At 44.2% G+C, this 21,278-nt stretch overlaps 1 protein-coding gene across 1 annotated transcript in view; it reads left to right on the top strand.

The window, feature by feature from the left end:
• Positions 1 to 21,278, top strand: part of nphs1 (NPHS1 adhesion molecule, nephrin) — a 62,034-nt gene that overhangs the window by 39,306 nt on the left and 1,450 nt on the right. The window contains exons 6-28 of the mRNA XM_047597871.1: positions 93 to 215; positions 1,826 to 1,907; positions 3,165 to 3,265; positions 5,023 to 5,144; positions 5,353 to 5,524; positions 6,678 to 6,835; positions 7,778 to 7,919; positions 8,334 to 8,458; positions 8,545 to 8,713; positions 8,892 to 9,021; positions 9,139 to 9,311; positions 10,039 to 10,179; positions 10,716 to 10,856; positions 12,052 to 12,173; positions 12,768 to 12,927; positions 15,504 to 15,660; positions 15,942 to 16,093; positions 18,308 to 18,419; positions 18,497 to 18,678; positions 18,771 to 18,815; positions 19,142 to 19,264; positions 19,856 to 19,907; positions 20,236 to 20,368. Coding sequence (XP_047453827.1) covers positions 93 to 215; positions 1,826 to 1,907; positions 3,165 to 3,265; positions 5,023 to 5,144; positions 5,353 to 5,524; positions 6,678 to 6,835; positions 7,778 to 7,919; positions 8,334 to 8,458; positions 8,545 to 8,713; positions 8,892 to 9,021; positions 9,139 to 9,311; positions 10,039 to 10,179; positions 10,716 to 10,856; positions 12,052 to 12,173; positions 12,768 to 12,927; positions 15,504 to 15,660; positions 15,942 to 16,093; positions 18,308 to 18,419; positions 18,497 to 18,678; positions 18,771 to 18,815; positions 19,142 to 19,264; positions 19,856 to 19,907; positions 20,236 to 20,368 — 3,017 coding nt within the window. The remainder of the gene's footprint in view (positions 1 to 92; positions 216 to 1,825; positions 1,908 to 3,164; positions 3,266 to 5,022; positions 5,145 to 5,352; positions 5,525 to 6,677; positions 6,836 to 7,777; positions 7,920 to 8,333; positions 8,459 to 8,544; positions 8,714 to 8,891; positions 9,022 to 9,138; positions 9,312 to 10,038; positions 10,180 to 10,715; positions 10,857 to 12,051; positions 12,174 to 12,767; positions 12,928 to 15,503; positions 15,661 to 15,941; positions 16,094 to 18,307; positions 18,420 to 18,496; positions 18,679 to 18,770; positions 18,816 to 19,141; positions 19,265 to 19,855; positions 19,908 to 20,235; positions 20,369 to 21,278) is intronic.

The raw sequence follows: 21,278 nt of genomic DNA, 5'->3' as shown, positions 1-21,278 counted from the left end.
CAGCAGCTTCCAGGAACCCAAAATTACTGTGATGCTAACAAGGGTAATGGTCTCTTAAGTATGAAACTTGAGCTCTTGTGTATCTCGCGCAGTTCCTCCATCCAAGCCATACTTCGAGGTGGACATGGCTACACCTTGGGTGGCAGGGAAGAAGTACACCGTCATCTGTGTTGCCCCCGATGCGAAGCCTGAGGCTCAAATCACACTTTATAAAGGTTAGTTGCCCTTTCAGCGGCATTAAATTTGCAACCAGACCGGCTGCAACAAAACAGGGATATGCTACAATCTAGGATCTCTGTAGGTTGCAGCCTGAATGTTTAAACTTAGAAACAATGCAAATGATAAGATGCAAGATTACCTGTTCCATAGTTTTTAAATATCAGAGTTAAACAAGTACCTTGGTCTGTGTGGTAATAGATAACATTTAAGTTTCTTTTAAGTTTCCTCTGACTTTACTGTTGCATATAAAGTAAATGTATCACAAGTTCCTTGTTGTTTACAAAAACAATTACAACTTTCCTGTTTTTATCTGTTGGTATTCTTTTTTTTTAAATGTCTTTTTTATTTTTGACCAAAATTGATTGACATGTTTTTATAATTCTGATTATTATTACTGTAAATTTGTCTGTTGTTGGCTGTTAAGTACGTGTTTATGGTGCTCAATGTTATCTTGACACTGATTTAATTTTAATTTTAAAGGATTAAGAAATAGCAAGGCCCTAAAGTCACATTCAAGGTTCTGACCTGCATTGAATGGAACAGTAAAAGAAGTAAAATAACCTTTTAACATTAACAGCAGCAACATGGACACATTTCTTTGATACATTTTGACCGTAATCATACAATACAATTTTATATAACTTATCATTTCTTCAGCCTAATAGCATAGTTGCCTAAGTCATATTTAAAAATTTTTGGAAAACAAGAAAAAAACATAACTTTTAGCAAGCACATTGGTATTTTGATTGATATTGACAAAAAATGACTTATGCTATTAGGCTAAGGGTTTATAAAAAATAAATATAAGTACTTACTAAAGGGAAACATCAACATCAAAAGCCAAAGTGCCGAAACTGGTCAAGATAAAAGTGCTACCGTTATAAACTCCATCAGGACAGGAAAACCAAGCAATCATTTCCACTGCAATTTCTTAAATATAAATAAATAAATAAATAAAAATTACAGTGCGCCAACCATAGACCTCCTTAAAAATATGAACACCTATGTCACAGGTGTCAAACATACAGCCCGCAGGCCAAAAGCGTCTCGCCAGAGGGTCTAATCTGGGCCACAACATGAATTTGCAAAGTGCGAACATGACATAGAAGAAGGCAATTTTTCAATGAAAATAACTGCTTTCCCTAATTTGCCTACTGTTTTAGTCAGACAACCCTAACCAGGAGTTTAACCTTAACCTTAACACAACAATGAGACCAAACAGCAGACAACAATGTGCCCAAATTACACTCATTTTGGTAATTCCTGATTAACTGAGTACAAGAGAAGTGACACGTGGCAGCTAAATACGCAACTTGCAACCTGCGAGGCCGCCATTCAAAGAAATTGCAAGGGGGGAAATTAGCTATCAGGGCTAATAATTCGCAAACGTCATGTGTGTAATCTGTGGCTTATTTTAAACAATTAAACCTAAACATAATGGCTGTAAAGACAGGCTCATCCACCATATGTGTTGTTGCTGCACCACAGACATATTTATCATATTCCACTGTGGGAATAACACTGATATTTCTATCTCACATGAACATGTTCACAAACACTGTATACTTTCCCTTTTTCTGCGCCGTCCCCCCATTGTGTCTTTTAGATGGAGTTGAGCTGACAGATGCAGGGTTTTCCACCACGCCTGGCTCAAAGGATAAGCTTGTGAACACGCATGCCCAAGTAACGTATGTGTTCAACCGCCTGCCAGACTCATTCTCTTCACCAGCCTGCTCCATCTCCCCAAGTCTGCCCGTGTTCCTTGTTTGCCTTGTTTCCACCGTGCTCTTATTTTCTCCTTCTGTCTTAGTGAGCACAATGAATTTCTGCACACAGCGAACTGCTACTTGGCGCTGTGCGATTGAATTAGCTTCTGTCAAATGCACAAAATTGCATTCCGGCAGCCAGACAGATCCGATCCTCGCATCTTTGCCAGGTGCCTATACATTAAAACAGACCCGTAGATTAATCCTGAACGTCTCCTCTGTGTCAAAGATAATAATCTCTTGTCCCGTATCCTGAGATAACATTGGTACAGAGAAGCTGCAGTGTTGTTTGGCTCCCTTGCAGAACAGCTGAAGTTTTAAGCAATATTGATGCTCTTTCCTCATATTCACACTGAGCGTACCCAGCAGTGGGCCTTGTGTGATTGTTACAGCTGTCAGTGTACTGTAGTTATTGATGTAGGACGCATAAAGTGAAAAGGAGAACCAGGCTAAGAAGTGATCCAGTGTGGACCTTTGTCTGTAGCCCGTCGAGTCTGGTAACACGCCATTTGGATTTTATTATGATGTGCGTCAACTTTATCCAAAGTGACTTGTATGACTATGTCTCTATTACACTTCTATCCCTGAATTAAACAGCGTGACTGCTCTGGCAGGTCTTTGCTGAAGCATAATTAGCTCTCAATGAAGCAGTTCCAGACCGGTTTTGTGTCATCAAAAAAAAAATGGCGGTGGGGCACTTGGTCTGTCTTCCAGGGTACTTTTTCTGTAAAGTTTATCTTAGAGGGCATTATCGTAATTTATTGTCACATGATTCTTGAATGCGGCCTAAGACATTGGTGGAAAATAACTGAATAGACTGTATTTACTCAAGGACAGTGCTTCGTGATTGTACTCCACTTCATTTTCTGATGGTTACTTTCAGATAATAATGTGAGTCGGAAAATTGGCCACCAGATTTCTGTAGCTGGACTTTATTTTTTCCTCTGTTCTATCCCAATAATCACCCCCCAGTGGTGGGTAAATAGTGGATTCAACTATGAATCCACTATTTAATGTTGCCAACTTTACTTTGGCAACATTTACAGTACCACATCAATGCATTTACTGAAGCAGATTATCTGAGTAGCTGTTCAACCAGGAGCCAAATACTGACCAATGGAATGTGTCACTAATCTGTATTTTATCCTGCACATTTTCACTTCCTCCTATCTCTTTAAGGGTCACCGCTCTGAGCTCCGACAACGGGAGGGCGCTGGCATGTCATGCCTGGAACGGTGGCCCCGGTCCCGTGAAGACCACAATGACCATGAATGTGCAATGTGAGTGTCTAAGCCCGTCTGTAAACTGACAGTCAACACCCCCTCTCTTTCAAAAAAAAGCGCTCTCATGTACGAGCTGGAACCTCTGGGAGGCTCGAGGGTGTGGGGCCTTGTCCGCTCGGTCTGTGTTAGTGGTCCGAGGGAAAACATTTAACCTGAAGGCAAAGTCACACCTACTTCAAAACAAAATTCAGCTGGGGCAACCAGGACAGCCCCTGCTGGACAGAGACTGATAGGACCAAAGCAGGAACCTGTTTTCTTCCACAGTAGTGGCCAGCACTAAGACAATACACCGACTTGAAGTTAAATTTGCATTACTTAAAAAAATAGAGTTTTATTGACTAACATTAAAATGATTATTTACACCCTTAGTAATTGCGCCAGTGTTAATCAAAGCACATTAACTAGGGCTTCTGGTACATAAACATTATCCTAACGAATATGGGAAGCTGAGGCCACTACAGTTAATAATAATAAATCTTGCAAAAACTAGCCCGGCAACATTTGTGCCCATCAGCCCAAATTAAATTTAGAATCCACTGATGCGGGAAATGAAGCCAGTTTGTGATGCTTTTTCTTTCATGTTATTATCACAAACTGTGTGAGATCATATAATAAAACCGTTGCCGCAGAACACAAAGGTAGCTTGACACACATAATGTCTCTGCCTCTCATTGCATTCGGTGTTCTTTTTTTTTTTTCCTTCTTATTTGGCAAGGCAACAATGAAAGATGTTGTCGCCGACTGCATAAACAGCGTGACGGCATAGCTCCTGTTTATTACACCAGGTTTAGTATTTTCTACCCTGTTGATCAGTTGAAGTAATTGATTGCTGAGGCCTTACAGTCTACCCACCTGCTTCTCCCAGAACTAAATCATGTTGTTGATTAAAGTGGAGCATGCCTGCTGACACTTTGAGCAGCGTGCACTCCCTCCAGCTCATCTGCCGTATTATCCGCAGGCTGACTAGACACCTTAACGTTTGTCTCTATCTATGCTTCTCCACATTAGATCCCCTGTTTTAACAATTACCTATAACCCTATGCACCTCTCCCTTCCCCGCCCTCTCTCTCTCTCTCTTTCTCTCTCTCTCTCTCCGCTCTGTATTAAACAACGTGTGCTCTCTGCTAAAGTGCTAATGTTGCAGAACTTGGGACCACCGCTGCAGCCGTACTCGGTATGCCAACCCATCAAAGCCAGCGCGGTGGCCATTTTCAGCCAGCCAGATTGTTAGCAAGGTGGCAATTTGTCATGCTGGCCCAGGGTCTGCAGTCTGCTCCCTGAAACTGATTGCAGCAATAACAAAGGCCCATCCTCTTCTAATTTATTTTACTGCGTATATTTTATTCAAGGAGGCTGTAATTTATTCATATTTCACGTTGCCTTATTACTGTTTGAACATCTGTTATTTTGCTTTATGGATCGGATCCAGCTCACTGCCTCCTTAATACTTAATGGTTTCATCAGATCTGGACCTCTTATCCCACAGTCATGTTGAATGTGACCAATTTATCGGCCCTGCCTCGACAAATAAGGATGCTCCCCTCTCAATTACAGAGAGTGTTCTCATCGCATTGCGGCTTCTTCTCTTTTTTTTTATGTTGTCCTATCGTTGGTCACTCTACACCTCTTTGTCACTGTTACTCTCTGCCCTTATCCTCGCCTCACCTTTTTTTTTTTTTGCTTTAGTTTTTCGCCTTGTGTGCCGTTCCCCTTTGTCAAATTAATTTTTATTTTTGTCTCTCATTTCCTGACAGTCCCGCCTCCGCCTCCAGTTATTTTGGGTCTGGAGCGAGAGGACGTCAAAGCAGGGAGGACCCTCGTGTTGCGCTGTGTGTCTCAGGGTGGAAACCCGGCAGCCACTCTCCACTGGACTAAGGTGAATCTCCGGCAACCATCTGTTAAGGAGGCTTTGCTTCGCATTGTCACTCCGGAAAAATGGGGCATTTCAGTTTAAAAAACTCGCAGCATAAGTGTGCCATTCGCAGCAGCGTCTGTTCTCCGCTGACTGCGCCATATGTGACCTCGCCACGATATTCAAACATTCTGTTTGCTTTCTGGGTTTCACGTGTTCGTCTGTCTGTCAGAATGGAGAAGTTCTGTCCACGACTTGGGAAGAGGACGTCGTGGCGCAGAAGTCCAGCAGCACGCTGAGGCTGAAAATCACCCCCGCTGACAATCAGGCAGAGCTGTGCTGTGAAAGCGTCAATCTGGTGTCCCTGTCGCCTCTGTCTGTCTGCCGCAAAATAACCGTGCTCTGTGAGTGAGGATAATGCCTAATATAGTGCTCAGTGCTGGAACACACACACACACACACACACACACACAAAGCCCTGGCGGGAGTTGCTAATTGTGGGTTATTAAACATATGGACATGAGGCAGAGCTATGTAGTGCGTCTTACCTCCAAAAGCTAATTCTTTTGCTGTCCCGGCAAAAACTGCAATGTTAATATCATTAATGAAACTAATGGTTATTATGACTGCCGCCCATCCACCCTCCAGATCATTATCGCTGCATTCTCTTTCATAGCTGTTGCATTAATTCAGTTGAGTTTCTTCAATCCCGAGGCGCTAAAGGCTACATTTGGTGCGTCGCTAACGCCCATGGTTAATAGATTATACTTTTCTCTCTGCATATAAAATGTTTGTTTCAGCAACAATAAAACAAATACAGAATTAATATTCAGCAGCACTGGTGCGGCGGGTCTAACAATAGCCTGATTTCCTCTGCAGAGCCAGACAATGTGAGCTTTAAATGCTGCCTGATTGATTCTCCCGTTTTATGGAAATATGATTAGGATCAGCCCTTTCCGTAATCTCCCGCTCATGCTATGTAAATGTGGCTGAAGTTACAGCGGGACTCCACCGCCTCATCAAGCCCCCCAACAGGTTTTTGGAGCCGTGCCTCCCAGTCATCCATTCGAGGATGTTGAAAATGAACTGCTGACTGCCTGACTGCGCTCTAGGCACTGGCAGGAGCTGGAGGGCACAGAGTGAGACGCGCCGGTGAAATATGAACGTGCCTCCTATACCGTGCTGCACCTGCATCATTTCGGCAGTCGTTGCATGTCACATGCACAGGTGCGTCCCCCTCGGTGTCGCGTGGGGGGACAGACACAAAGTCTGCCAGCTCAGTCCACAGCCTTCGCATTCCCCCGAAGGATTCAGACAACTGCATAACTCCGCCTGCAGCGCTTGTACCCCGTCTCCCCCTTTGGTTAAAACGAAGCAGACTTTAGAAACCACAATGAAAGCCCCCCTGAGAAAACAAGTTGCCACTCAAAGTGATTTCCCCTCTCACCCTTGATACACCTCTGTGTTTCACATCCAAAAATAGTTGCGCTGCTGCTCCGATCAGCTTCGCTGACTTGCCTTTGTGTGATCGCCTGCGTTTGTGTGCTTGTGCATCAGTCGAGCCCGCGGAGCTGACGCTGCTCGGTTCGTTGGCCATCATCGAGGGGCAAGAGTTGAACCTGGGCTGCTACGCCACCTCCAGCAACCCCGCCGTCCACATCCGCTGGTGGCTGGGCCACAAGGAGCTCAACAACACCGTCGTCGTCACGGCAGAGGTAGGACTGCAGACAAAGAATTCAGCCGTATTATGACAAAGTACAATTAATGTCTGGGGATCATGCAGTTTAAACAGAGTCCTGAAAAAGTGTATGTTTGTATTTGTTTCACACGCAGGCATGAAAGTTGCACACACACGCAAAAAAAAACATTTCCCTTTAGTCAAGCTTACCTTTAGGATACCAACAAAAGAAAAAAAAATATTAAAATGTCTCGCCATTGAAGTAAAATAATCCTCAGTATGATATTTGACCTCACATGAACCTTTCCAGATGAAAGAAAGCACTATGACCATGAGCAGTCTCTGAATAGGCCCACTGCAGCTTTGCAAATGAATCCGCCGATTCCAAAAGAGTATTCGGCTGCTCTTCTCCTCTTTTGTGTGTGCTAATAAGATCAAAGTGAATAAAAGCTGACACAGAAGATGAGTATTATTAAACAAGCTCTTTATTCATCTGGCAGCAGCATTTCCATTTGATCTTACACAAGGCACTCAGTGTGCTGTATGTGAGCTTTAATGCATGTGAAACAGTGTGAGGTTAATGAAGACTGACGCTCCTGTCCAGTGTCTTTGTTAGTCTTTCTGACTGTGGCTCTTACAGTAATCATCACAATAATAGCTTTAATAACCAGATGTGCTGCATAGGCATGAACGGTATCAGGCAGGTGCAAAATGACACTTTGCTCAATTTATAACGGTGTGCAAACCGGGGGAGTCGGATGAATATGCTTATTTATCACAGACCATGCACAACATCAGTTATTACAGCAGCTAATTTGCCATCTGTATTTGTCAAGACAAACCAGCGAGGGTTGTTTTTCTCCCGATTTTTTTTTTTCTTTCTTTCTCTCTCCCTCCTACACCTGAATATGACAGATCAAGGCTGTCCGTCCCTCCCACCCCCCGCAACTTGAATGTCATGTGTGCTCTGTGTCTGCAGGGAGACAATGGTGGGATGACAACCATGTCCAACATGACCCACCGGGTCTCCCGGGAGGAGAACGGGCTGAAGCTCACCTGTGAGGCTTTCAACAAGGGAACGCACTTCTCCAAAACCCGGATCAGCAATCTCATTGTCTATTGTACGTGAGTCCAGTAACTTGAGCTATTGTATTTTTAGCACGCAAGAAATCGCGAACTAAATTTAAATTCCAATTACATGTACGTGTTTATGTTCAAGCGCAAGAAGATCATGGTTCAGGAGAGCAAGTGTTATTTCAACTCTGAATGTCCAGAAAAAAAAGCAAAAACGTTCCCCTGGCTTTTCCAATGCTGCGTATGTGTGTTAGACGCCAAGTTTTATGAAAGAAAGAACAGTTTAAAAAAGAAAGAGTTTTGTATTATTGATGCTGACTCTGGGTCAAAGAAGCCAGTAATAATCTCCAAGCACAGTGTAAACAGCATGTGCGCCGAGAACATTGCTGAACTAAAATTAAAAAACTAAAAATGTAAAAATATGCCACTAATCTTCCATCTGCCAATCCGGTTACAAACAGACCCCCCTCAGAATGTGTGGATTGACGCGCCACCTCAAGATGTCCCCCTCCGTTCGGGAACCACGGCCCGTCTCGTCTGTTTCTCCACTGGAGGGAATCCCACAGGGACCCTGACCTGGTTCAAGGTGAGAGCGTGCTCCGTATATATGACTGTCTGCATTGTATTGTGCGGTATGTCCAGCACACACCGCGTTCTTCCTTCCTGTTTTAGAACGGAAGGCCGGTGGCGGATGCATCGAAGCAGACGTCCTTTGAAGTGGGCGTTGCTCGGGAGCTGGTCCTGGTCCTGACCGCGAGTGACAACATGGCCTCCTACCGCTGTGATGCCAAAAACGAGGCAAAGAAGGCCATTTCTGCATACACCAAGCTCTTGGTTCATTGTGAGTAAGACTAGAGACATAAGAGCCACTTGACCTGTTTTCATTTTTAACTTTAAGAGGAGAGAACAATACCAGATAAATGGATCTGGCATGAACCCGGTGATGAAGATTTTTAGCTGAAACTCTTTTAATCACTAAGACGAGACGGGATTTCCTTGTTTATCTCATGGTTCTACAGTCACAGCAGTGAGTATGAAGATCACCACTGAAGGGGAGGTGCATCATCGGGGCCAGGCGATAACCCTGGAGTGCCAGGCTGGAAGCAGTAACCCCGTGTCCAACATCTCCTGGATCATAGGCCCACGGAGGTTTGGAAAGGGACCGAAATGGACAGAACAGATGATCCTGAATATCTTTCAAATTATACGGCTTATTCACAGAATGGCATTGAAGGCCTCCGTTAACACAATCTAATTCTGTCCTAGGTTGCAGGGAGTCGACCAGTCGCCCGCAAAGTCTCAGTATGGTGGCGTTTCGGTGCGCAGTTCTCTGTCCTTGAATCTGACTTCAGAGCACCACAACCAGAAGGTTATTTGTCAGGCCTACAGCCCCGTTTTGGCAGAAGGGGCCAACACATTTTTCCAGCTCAATGTACTTTGTAAGTAGAGGTTGAATTCTATGTTAATTACCTCCCTTTTCAAGTTGCTCGAATCCTTCTTTCCTTCTGGTGGGTGACCAGGAGATGTGGTTTGCACAATTCTTAAACGATGCACGCTGAAGATCAAAAAGGGCGTGGATTAAAACTGCTTTGCTGGTGTACTTTTGCACTGTGCGTGCATGTGTGTGTGTGTGTTTTTTTTTTTTGTTTGTTTGTTTACTGCAAACCTTTGTTGTGATTTGCGTGTCTGTTGAGCTCTACGGCAGTGTGTCCTAATTGTGCGTTTGCTTTGCTGCATGGCCATGTTTGTCTTTGATGCCATTTCACAGGCAGCAGCCAGCCACTGCTTCAAAGCCTCGGTGCTGTGTATGAGCATGAAGGAATGTCACTGTGTGTTTGCGCAGAGCTGCAGTTGGACAACAGTACTGTCACTCGTCGTTTTAATGCCTGTCCCTCTCCCTCCCGCGCCGCCTCACTCCCCCGCCGTCTAAGTGTGTGAAGTTGGTTAGATCTGGAATTATTGCTGGGACGTCGACTTTCTTCTGGTTTGACTCTCATTAGTGTCTCTTATTGTTTTCATGCTCAACATGTTTCGTGTCTTTGTGCTCACTCTTTCCGGTTCCAGTCGGTGTGTGGGCCCAAGCTCGCAACCGCGCCTCCGTCGTGTATTTTTTGGTGTGAATCCAACTTTTTAAAGCTGTATGTCTGTGCCCCCCCTCTGCGTCAGACCCGCCAGAATTCAGCCCAGACCAGCCAACGGAGGTCCAGGTGGTCGAGGATGACATGGCAACCATCCCACTGCTGGTCTCAGCTAACCCGGAGAAGGTCTCCTGCGTTTGGCAGCGCCGCCGCCTGAAGCTGGTCAAAGGTGATCCAGGGCTGTGTGATGGCTCTATAAACCAGGTCCTAGTTGAGCTGAGCCAGCAAGTAAGCACTCAGCTCTGCCATTCAGGGTCTGAATAAAACATGGCAGGTTAGCCAGCATGGGACCCTGCCAAATGTGATTCTCATTACGGCTCTAATGTATGCAGTCTAAATGAGGATTGCTGTCTCCCTGAATACAACACAACGATTCTAAACCTGGCTTCTCCTCCCGGCTGGTGTCATCAGGGCCCTGCTGCACCCGCTCCCTTTTTCCGTTAACTCTGTTAGCACCATTATACGCAGCACCATAAAACGGCTGTAGCTCGAATGCGGAAACACACCTTACATTTTGCGGTATAAGAGGTGTCTCTCACGCAGCCTATTGTTGCCTTGATGTGGGAATCCAGCCAGGGCAATCAATAATGCAGGATTAGATGTCCCTTAGAGACCAGTGGCCAGAGGACATGCAGTTGATGAGCATGTAATGAATACTTAATTTAACATTGGTTTGCATGTGTGCGTGTGTGTGTGTGCGTAAAGAGGGGTATCTTCGCTACGACTGGCCAGATGACTACTCACTGAAGATCAAGAATGTGACGAGGAAAGATGCTGGAGTTTACACAGCCAACTGCACAAATGAGGAGGGTGTTAACCTGACCCGCATCTTGCTGGACGTTCAGTGTAAGACCCTGCGCACACAGCTTTTTACTCACATGCACATTTTTATTTTGCAAGGTTGCAACTATACCTATTTTCGAAGTTCAAAGTTAATAGGGATTGATAAAATGAGCCCAGGGTAGCTACCCTTCGAAATTTAGCCAAAAGATTTAAAAAAAAAAAAAAAAAAAAAAAAGAAAAGAAAAAAGGCTGCAAATGAGAGAAAACACTGAAACTGAATTTTTTTTTTATAATCAAACATCAAACTTCTTCTTTCATGACATTTTTAAAATGTCAGCTGTACATGATTTTGAATGTGCTAAGGATCAGCTTCTGTCGGTGCATTCGCACACGCGATGAGACGCTCAGACAACAACAACACTTCATTTCTGCTTCTCTCCATCAAAAGTGCCTCCTTCGTTAGGCCTCCGTCTGAGGCCGTCCACCTCCACTGCTGCCTCAGGCCCAGCCTCAAGCTCCTGGCCCTCTGCCCCGATACTGATGATTTAATAATGGGAGTGTTGAAAATGTAGGTCTGCCCGATTCACCAAAGCCCATGGTACATGCCTAATGGATTCCACCATCCTGATCTGACTGGGCTTGACAGTTGTAGATATTCATTATGTATGGAGAATTGTAGTCGCTTTTATGTGTGGCGGTGTAGCCCACTTAACAATGTCGGCCTTGGTTAGGAGACCAACACGGTTGGTTCCCACAAACCCAGAGGACCTTGTCTTGCTGGTGTTTCCCACCACTGTTTTTCAAGACTAAACATGGGTTTAGACAAGTAGGCACTAATGGCCTGATAGTCGTGAGTAGACGGCACCCTTGGGAAGTATAAAAAGCTTGTGAGGTAGAAGAGAACAAAGAAAAGAAGGGCAGAAGTACAGACATGAAAGAGAGATAAATTGATGGATGAAGAGAGGGATCGAGGGGGGGGGGGGGACTGACTGGGGGAATCTTGTCGGAGGCCTTTATGGGTCACATGGTCCATTTTCAGTCTGTCTGCGAAAGTGTTTGTAATGCTCCGACATATAGAGAGGTTAATGTTATTGTATCCAAAGCCCAGAGACCGATTTCAATGGGGTTATGAATATAAGGCAAACAAGTGTAAAAGTAATTGTGGTAACTAAGCATGCGTACTTAATGGATTGTGAAATGATTAGTCTCAGGCTGATATCGGTCCCGTCTTACCCTTGTCCCATTTTCTTTCTCTCAGATGCTCCCAGTGTCAAAGCAGAGAAAGACCCCGTGTTTGTGAACATAGGGGAAATAGCAGACCTGATATGCGTGGCAGATGCCAATCCCATTATACCCGACATGTTTTCTTGGAAATGGCTGGTGAGAGCTACACACACACACACACACACACACACACACACACACACTCATCCACAAAAATACGTTGACTTTATCTGGCTTTCTTCCTATTATTGTATCTGTTCTTACCGTTTATCACTGGCCTTTGTAAATGCACAGATGCGCCATATTTCACTGGCTCTAACTATCCTTCCACCCCACCTCTTCCTGCTCCACAGTCAGCCCAAATCCAGAAAAATAGCTTTCATTACTGCTGCGTGACTAAAGGGCACATTCGTCAATGTGGCGTGGTCTCTGTATCTACTGATGCTTTCTCCGGTCTAACCCGCCCCCTGGCAATAGAGCGTGTGCCGCTTTCAACCCGCACAGCCCCTCCTTTTCTCTTTTCCCGGGGCTCTCCAGCCTTTGGCATTATCCTTCTCTGTCCTTAAAGGTTGTTTTGAACGCCCTTGCAGACCAGACCTCGAGCCCTCATGGTGTCCGGCTCCTCATCGCCTACCTGTCTTGCTCTTGTGCTGCAAGACAGGTAGAGATCAGTCACCCAGGAGGAGGGGAGTGGGTATTGAGGGATAGTGGCTGTCTTCTGCTTATTCCCCCTCAATCTGTCTTCCACAGGGTGAAGAGGAGGTGGAGATGGGAGAGGAGACCCATTTAAATGAATCAAGCCTACTGACCATCCGTGATGTGACTCGGGCTCATGCTGGTCTCTACCAGTGCACGGCCAGTAATGGCATAGGACTCCCTGCCAGTGCGAATGTGCAGCTGGTAGTGCAATGTGAGTTCATAGTACTTCTGTTTTTTTTGTGTGTCAGAAGGGACCAAAACATTCACACAAAAAATAAGTTTCTGTGAATGTGGAGAGACGTATGCATATACACTACCAGTCAAAAGTTTGGACACACCTTCTCATTCAGTGTTTTTTTCTTTATTTTTACTACTTTCTATACTGTAGGGACACACGGAAGACATCAAATACATGAAGCAAGATAGCAAAAAAAAAAACATGTTAAATACCTCTAAATATGTTATATTCTGAATACATATTCGATTCCTCAAAGTAGCCGCCCTTTTCTTTGTTGACAGCGCTGGAAACCCTTGGCCTTTTCCTAATGAGCTTCATGATGAAGTCACCTAGAATGGTTTTAACTTCACAGTCGTGCCTTGTCAGAGTTTATTTGTGGAATTTCTTTCCTTAATTGGGTTGGGACTATGAGTTGCGTTGTGCAGAAGTCAGGTCGGTACACGGCCGACAGCCCTATTTGACAACTGTTAGAATTCATATTATTGCAAGAACCAACCAGCTAAGTAAAGAGAAACGACAATCCATCATTACTTTAAGGACTGAAGGTCAGTCAGTCCAGAAAATTGCAAAAACTTTGGATGTGTCCCCAAGTGCAGTCACAAAAACCATCAAGCGCTTTGAAGAAACTGGCTCGCGCGAGGAGCGCCCCAGGAAAGGAAGGCCGAGGGTCACCTCTGCTGCTGAGGATAAGTTCATCCGAGTCACCAGCCTCAGAAATCACATGTTAACAGCAGCTCAGATTAGAGCCAGATTAATGCCACACAGAGTTCTAGTAGCAGACACATCTCTACACCAACTGTTCAGAGGAGACAACACGAATCAGGCCTTTAAGGTCGACTAGCTGCTTTGAAACCGATACTAAGGAAAAACAACAAGCAGAAGAGATTTGTTGGGGCTAAGAAACACAAGGAATGGACATTAGACCGTGAGTCCAAACCTGAGATCTTTGTGCGATGTAGGAAAGATGAATGCATGGTCTCTACATGCATGGTTCCCTCCTTGAAGCATGGAGGAGGAGGTGTGATGGTGATGGGAGTGCTTTGCAGGTGACACTGTTGGGGATTTATGTTACGGAAATTCTTTTATCAAGAATTACAGAGTCACCGGAGTCTTGTTTCAAAGTGTTACTTGCAGCAAGGAGTCGATACATGTAGTGGGATTGCATTCACTTTTATGCTGTGGGTCCTGCCCTACATAGAGACAACCTTATTAGAGAGACGCCTTGGAATTCAAATAGTCATAACAAAGGAGCTGTAGACTGGTTGCATCTGTACCTGTGCCTTATCTGTGGGACCTTTCCCTGCTACTTAATGTAAGATAAGAGAGAACATATTTTCCAACAATTTATTCAAAATTGAAGACTCACTGAACCAGTATGGCTACCACAGCATCCTGCATACTATCTCTTCTGGTTTGCATTTAGTTGGACCATCATTTATTTTTTAACAGGACGATGACACACCTCCAGGCTGCATCAGGGCTATTTGACCAAGAAGGAGAATGATGTAGAGCTGCGCCAGGCGACCTGGCCTCCACAGTCACCTGACCTAAACCTAATCAAGATGGTTTGGGATGAGATGGACTAGGGATGGGCATCAATAAGATTTTGTTGATACAGATGCCATCATCGATTCTGCTCGATTTATTATCAATTCCTCCAGTGAATTTTTGGTCTAGAAAAAGGAGGAGTTTGTGGTTTTGTATAAACAACAGAATTTCTATTTAGTTTCTAAATAAGAGATAAGAGCTTGTGTTATGTAACAAACAGGGAATTGGTCACTGGATCCTCACTTGCGCTGAGACTAAGCGGGAGCTACACTTGTTGACTGGAGATTGTCAAACACGTGGAACTTTTGGCATTTAATGCTATCAGTTTGTTGGTGGTGTTGCTGTCCTTGCTTAATTACGGTGCAGCATAAGTTGCACATTGTGCTGTTACAGCCACTTCTGGAGAAGTGAAGACTTTCAGCCATTTCAGTCTCTTTGCCATTGCATCTTCCTCGTAATCATGTGATGTGTATCATCTTCTTGCATTTCATGGTGGTTGGTAGACAACTTTTAGGTGCATTACCGCCACCATCTGGTCCGGGATGTAAAAATTCAGCATGAAAAGTATCGATAAGGGCAATCAGTAAGCATGAAGGCTAATGATATCGATGACTGGAACCAGTCGGTTATCAATGCTCATCCTTGTTGGAATGGAAAACCATCTCAGGTGACTACCTCATGAAGCTCATCGAGAGAATGCTACAAGTGTGCAAAGCACTAATCAAATCAAAGGGTGGCTATCTTGAAGAATATAAAATGTAAAACGTTTTTTGTGTACTGCATAATTCCATATGTGTTCCTTCATAGTCGCGATGCCTTCAGTGAGAATCTACAACGTAAATAGTCATGAAAATAAAGAAAAAGCATTAAATGAGAAGGTGTGCCCACACTTTTGACTGGTAGTGCATGTGAACCTGTCAGCGAATAGACACACACATTTACTCTTGTGTTGTGTCTGATGTCTGCATGAATAATCTCCGTGCTATTCTTGTCTCGTGGAGTCAAACCAGAGCTCCAGAAGGGCCCGCAGTGGAGGAAGGTAGCAAGCAGAGGGGATGGCACTACAACAGCTGAGGTTGTGTGTCGGGCTGAAGGCATTCCTCCTGTCAACTTCTGTTGGGAAAAAAACGGCGTACGCATGGATTTTGAAAACCCCAGGTCTGGTGGAAGTAGTTTGAGTTCACTGTGCTTTTGTCAGCATTACCAATTAGATTTGGTTCCACCCAGATGTACTATTTTGCTATTCCCTCGCTATTTTTACTACAAAATCCAGATTGTGTGCATTTTACACTCAGCTATTCACTATACAAACACCTGCTTAATACTTTTTTGATGTGTACAATTGGGTGGCACAGTCCAATCTGCAGGACATCACAATCCCTGCAGCCTGTCTGCTTAGTGTTTGTCTTTCTGTGTGTGTGTGTGTGTGTGCGCTGCAGGTATGAGGAGCAGACGGTGAGGGAGGGGTCCTTCCACACCAGCACAGTTCGAGTGGTAAATGTGAGCTCAACTTTGGACTATGCTGTCTTCAGCTGCACCGCTCGCAACTCACTTGGGGAAGACAAGCTAGACATCCAGCTCATCAGCACAAGTACTGTATACGAGAACATGTCGGTTTATGTGTGTCTGTGGCAGACTGCAGCCCTCATCAGAGCGTCCACTGCTAATGTACAGCAAATGACACGCGTTCCCAAAAAAAAAAATGTCATAATGCGGTTTCACTTTTCTCATTTCACAAACTCTTGATCCTTCAGTTTAGTTTCAAAATGTTTGTTATTTTGGTTATCATGCCGCCACAAACACCATATGGTAGAGTCTCCTCGTTCTTATCAACACACGAGAGAGGCTAATTAAGGACTGTTGGGAAGTCGAGCATATAATAAGTAGATAAGTATAGAGCTTTAGAGCAGAGAATCAGCACAAAAGGTGGGCGTCGGCCTGTCTTCTGGTGTACACTTTTTTTTGTTGGACTCATTTTGCCCCCTAGTGGCCAAAACTCACCCACGGCTGCTTTAAATAAATCACAAATAATTGAAGTCAGTCGATATAGCAGGAAAAAAAAAAGGGATTATCCACACCACATATTTGGCAGTGGGGCACCATTTTTTCCTTTAGTTCTAATTAGGCAGCAATTCAAAATAACTCCGTCAGTGCTGCCTTGTCCAATGTTTATCTGCCTTTTTCAGCAAAGTTACAGTAGTTTCAGGGGGCCATTGAAAATCCAGAATGCTTTAAACGGGAGAGAGTCGCTGCTCCTTAGAGTCAGCCTTTTTACGTGAACTTATTCCCTTGCTCTATCTCTACCTTATCATTTAGCCTATAGCACTACTTCACTTCGTTCCTCAGATAATGCGCCAGTGATATGCTTTACTCTCCTGGCACGCTCGGGCTTTTCTACCTTCAAGCTACCAGTGTATCTGTGCACCACCGCCATTATCAACGCAGCCCAGCTCTCAGCGAAAGCCCACAGCTCTCGTTGGACACATTTAATGTTTACTATAAAAACCATAAAATACAATCCAATATTGGCCCTGTTTTTTTCCCCATCATTTTTTTTTTCAAAGCAGTGAATATTCATAATTAATCTGACGCAGTGATAATAAATTTTATATGCTTCCTTATCATTTTAGAGCCCGAGAGGAAGAGAGAGTTTTTTTTTTTTTTTTTTCTTAGCGTGGTGCTTTTTGGATTTGAAGGAGGCGCGATCCGAGGCTGACCCCTTTGCCCTGGAATCTTATGAGCGGAGCTGATAGTGCGACTTATTTACTTTGCAAACTGGGCTGCAGCCTGGAGCCGTAGACGAGTAGAGCATCTCCTTCTTATGTTGCTACTCAACTATCTCTTCTCCTTCTCTCCTTTGCTATCTCTCCCTCTGCCCTCAAAACCACCATCCTTTTTTTTTTTTTTTTTTTATGCTCCAAATGCAAAATAATCCACTTTCCCTTCACTACACTGGCTGAAGTAGCGCCTTGTGTGTGTCAGACTGAATAGCCCACTTTGATCCCTGCGCTTAATATTGATAATAATCAAGAAGCTTCATCCTTCATTGCGTGACTTCGGTCGGATGAGCCGGACAAAGCAGCCACTTTGTTCTGAGAGGGATCAGCCAAAGCTGAGCCCATTTTCCCTGATCATTCGTACAACAACGCGCAACCTTAAACAAGACAAACACCCAGAGCCTTTCTAAATAATATAAATAAATAAAAATATTGTGGAATAAACTTTGATTAAAAAGATGTCTTGAGATCACCTCTCCTGCAAGATGTCATGTCAGTATTTTTCTGACTTTCCGGACTCAACGTTCAAGACTCACACTTCAAATGATGTGTTATGAGTGATTCAGTCGTACAGTATTTCTGCCACAACAAAACAGTCCTTCCAAATAACAGGCATTTTTTTCTCCGAGGTAAACCATCATTACCAGACATTCTGGCATGTGTATGTTAGGAAAAGTGTTTTACAGCCGTATTATTGGCACAAAGTGGGAATATTTAAAATAGTTTCTCCTCCTATTCCTTTTCTACCACGTAAGCAGCATCTCTGCACTCACATTTGGTGTAATTATTTTTTATATTCATAGCAGCTCTGTAGCAAAGAGGTAGGCACAAGCCTATATAGATGGCAGCGGCTCGTGTGTTATATCACAGTGCGCAAATATAATCACTCGACTTTAATAATGGCACATATCTGAATTTATTAGCACCTAAAGGCACTGCAAATTGAGTGCTTGGCTCCCGCACAGAACTGAGAACACATTTCTTTTCTTTCTTCTTTTTACGCCATTCTTCTTTTCCGCCTTCCACAGATCACCCAGATCCTCCTTCATCCTTCCGCCAAGTCAGCGTGACCCATGACTCGGCCACTTTGGAGTGGATCCCTGGCTTCGACGGGGGTTTGCAGCAACGGTTCCGCATAAGGTAGAAAGGCGAGGAAAGGCAGCTGAGGGCTTTCATATTCAAAGCGTCGTACTTGACGCAGCCCTTTCATTTGACAGGTACCGTTGGGATCAATTGGTCAGCTTCCTTTACGTGGACGTTTTTCCTCCCGGTTCAGCAACCTTCACCGTTACTAATCTGCAGCCTGTCACCACCTACAACTTCTCTGTCAATGCCCTCAATGCAATAGGGGAGAGTGACTACGCTGACAACAATGCAGTACTGACCATCACCACAAAGGGTCAGTTTGGAGCAAGCCCAGCTTGACACTGACCTGTACTGTGTATTGTGTGTGGAAGTGTGTTTGTGATATCTCTACTTCTTTCTCTGCAGAGAGGCCGTCGTCAGAAGAAGTCCCATCAGATGAAGACTCACCGAGTAATTCTTTTAACACAACCCCCTGCAAAAGCTCTTAAGGGCAGTTTGAAATTACTGTTTGCACATCAGCTAGCCCCATTTGGCTAAATCATGTTAATGTATGCACCTCCGAGGCTTTTAATGTTTGCTCTACAATATTAGTGACTGTCATGCTGCCCAGCCATGCTTTGTCTCTTCTGCTTTGTCTGGTTTTTAATCAATAAAGGCAAGAGAGAGGGACCGGTTAGATCGGTTTTTATAATCACAGATTTCCATCTTATTTCCTCTTCATCTTTCATTGAGATGCACTGAGCTGATTTTTTTATTTTTTATGTTTTCCAAACTAGGCGTAAGCAGGCTGCCGGCCCTTTGGACCATAGTGCTCACAGTGGTGTTTGGAGTCCTGCTGGTGTTGAATTCGTTAGGTTGCCTCTTCGGATTGTGGTGGAAAAAGAGGCAAAGGCGGACAGGTAGCTGTAATGATCTTCTCATCCGTGGATGTTGGCAGTGTTCCTCCCATCGCTCTCTCTGTCATCCGTGGTGTTCTGAATCTTTAACAAAACTCTAAAGAGATTACGCTGAACCATGATGCCATTGTCAGCTCCGCAACTCGCTCTCCCCTCATCCCGCCATGTCCCTCTTTCTCTCTCCGTCTGTCCTGTCTCTTCTCCTTTCGCTCATTCTCTAAGCCTCCCACCACATTCATTCTTCAAAGCTGTCACTTCTGTTTCATCCCTATCTCTTATCTCATTTGCAAGCTTTATGTCATTCTTCCATCCCTCCTATTGTCTCTCTATTCATTCTTCGTTCTTAACTGTCAAGGTCTTCCTCTCAATCTTTTATTTCTCATTCCTCAGTTTCTTCTGCCCTCTGATTTTTTATTTATTTATTTATTTTTGCATAGAATTTTGTCACAGCTCTCTCGCCTTTTATTCACTCTCACTCCGCTGCCTTTTTAGTGCTCTGATCGATTCCAGCGCCAGGGATGTGATGCTCCTTTCTTCGAGTTCTAATTTTCCCCGACTCTAAAAGCCTCTTTCCTCCTGTTTCTGTCTCCCCAGCAGGAGGTAGAGGAGGGAGTGTGCTGGATGGGAAAAAGAACAAAGAGGAGGGGTAGGTTTAAGCCCTGCAGTGGTGGTAATAAAGATACACACATCCAATCCACTCTTGTAATTGTGAGACCTGATCCATTGGCTGAAAACAGCCAGGCAGGCAAAAACAACAAGCTTCTGTCAATATCCATTATATTAGTGGCATCAAACTTGCACCACAATCCTGCATTATACACCACATAATTCATTATTATTAAGAGCGCAATGCATGCGAGAACCAAGTTGTGCCGTGAGTGCTTCGAATCTGTTAATTCACGCTGGGGGACTATTTATTACCGTTCGCTGAGAAGCAAATCATGTCGATGACATAATCTGATTCCTCCATTCAGGTCAAGTCAATCAACTCTGAGAAACTCCAATAGCTATGAGAGCAAAGAAAAGATCAACACCGCAGCCCAGCGCACCCTCCTCATCGACTCAGGCTCTGAAACAGACAGCAACGTCTACGAGAACTGCGCAGCGGTAAGAGCAGGGGAGAGGAGTGGGAGGAGGAGGTGGGAGAGAAAAGGGCAATTGAAAAAATATGCAGAGACACAGAGAAGGTTGAATAAACAGACGAGCGGAGGGAAGAGGTTAGGCCGAGGGTGAGGGGACCTGGCAGATGAGGAAGTGGAGAATTCAGCCATAACAAGGAAAATGGATAGATAAACTAATGAAACCTTTTGCTGTGCGCCGAGATGGAACGTAGATCAATACCTCACAATTAGCATTCAAAATACACATTGATCTCCGAGAAATTATCATTTTGTGCTTTAAAAAGGCCAACAAGGATTTGAACCTTGAAGAAAACCGTTTGGTGGGGTAAAACGGGAAGCAGATAACTCTGTGCTGTCAGGAGAGCCTTCACATCGCCCCTTATTTAACCTCAAATGTATTTGTGTGTGTGTTATCTAGTTTTGAGTGGAAATAGCTCTGTTTTTTCCTTTTTCTTTTTAGGCGTTCACCTGAAAGATTCCTGCACAAGTACTGGAAACAGCCACAGTTATAGCCTAGTGTTATTTATAAAGACACATTATTATGTTGCATTCAGTGTTTTGCAATTCAAATAATACCCAGGTTCAAATATCCATTTCCTTATTTCAAACATGGGCAACAGTAGGGTGGCCTTGCAACCGCTGTGAACATAAACTTACCTAACTGGTGTATTGACAGATAAAGAAAATAATTGACAGAGTCAAGGTTTAACTTTACACATGGCTAAATTTAGTAGGGACAGTGAATCTGTTTTGGCCTCTGTTAGCTTCTCTTCTGCTAATTTTGCAGCGTGTGCCTGGGACTTTCGGGGAACCTGACATGGTCCGTGAAATATGCGGCCTTGTGATTGGCTCAGTAGCGATAGGCGCTCTGTGTAAAACGGTGCGCTACTGAGGCA

Source organism: Mugil cephalus, chromosome 11, assembly GCF_022458985.1.
Source record: "Mugil cephalus isolate CIBA_MC_2020 chromosome 11, CIBA_Mcephalus_1.1, whole genome shotgun sequence".
In the NCBI taxonomy this organism is placed as follows: domain Eukaryota; kingdom Metazoa; phylum Chordata; class Actinopteri; order Mugiliformes; family Mugilidae; genus Mugil; species Mugil cephalus.
Note: the sequence above shows the minus strand (reverse complement) of the source record. Positions and strands in the feature narration are given on the sequence as shown.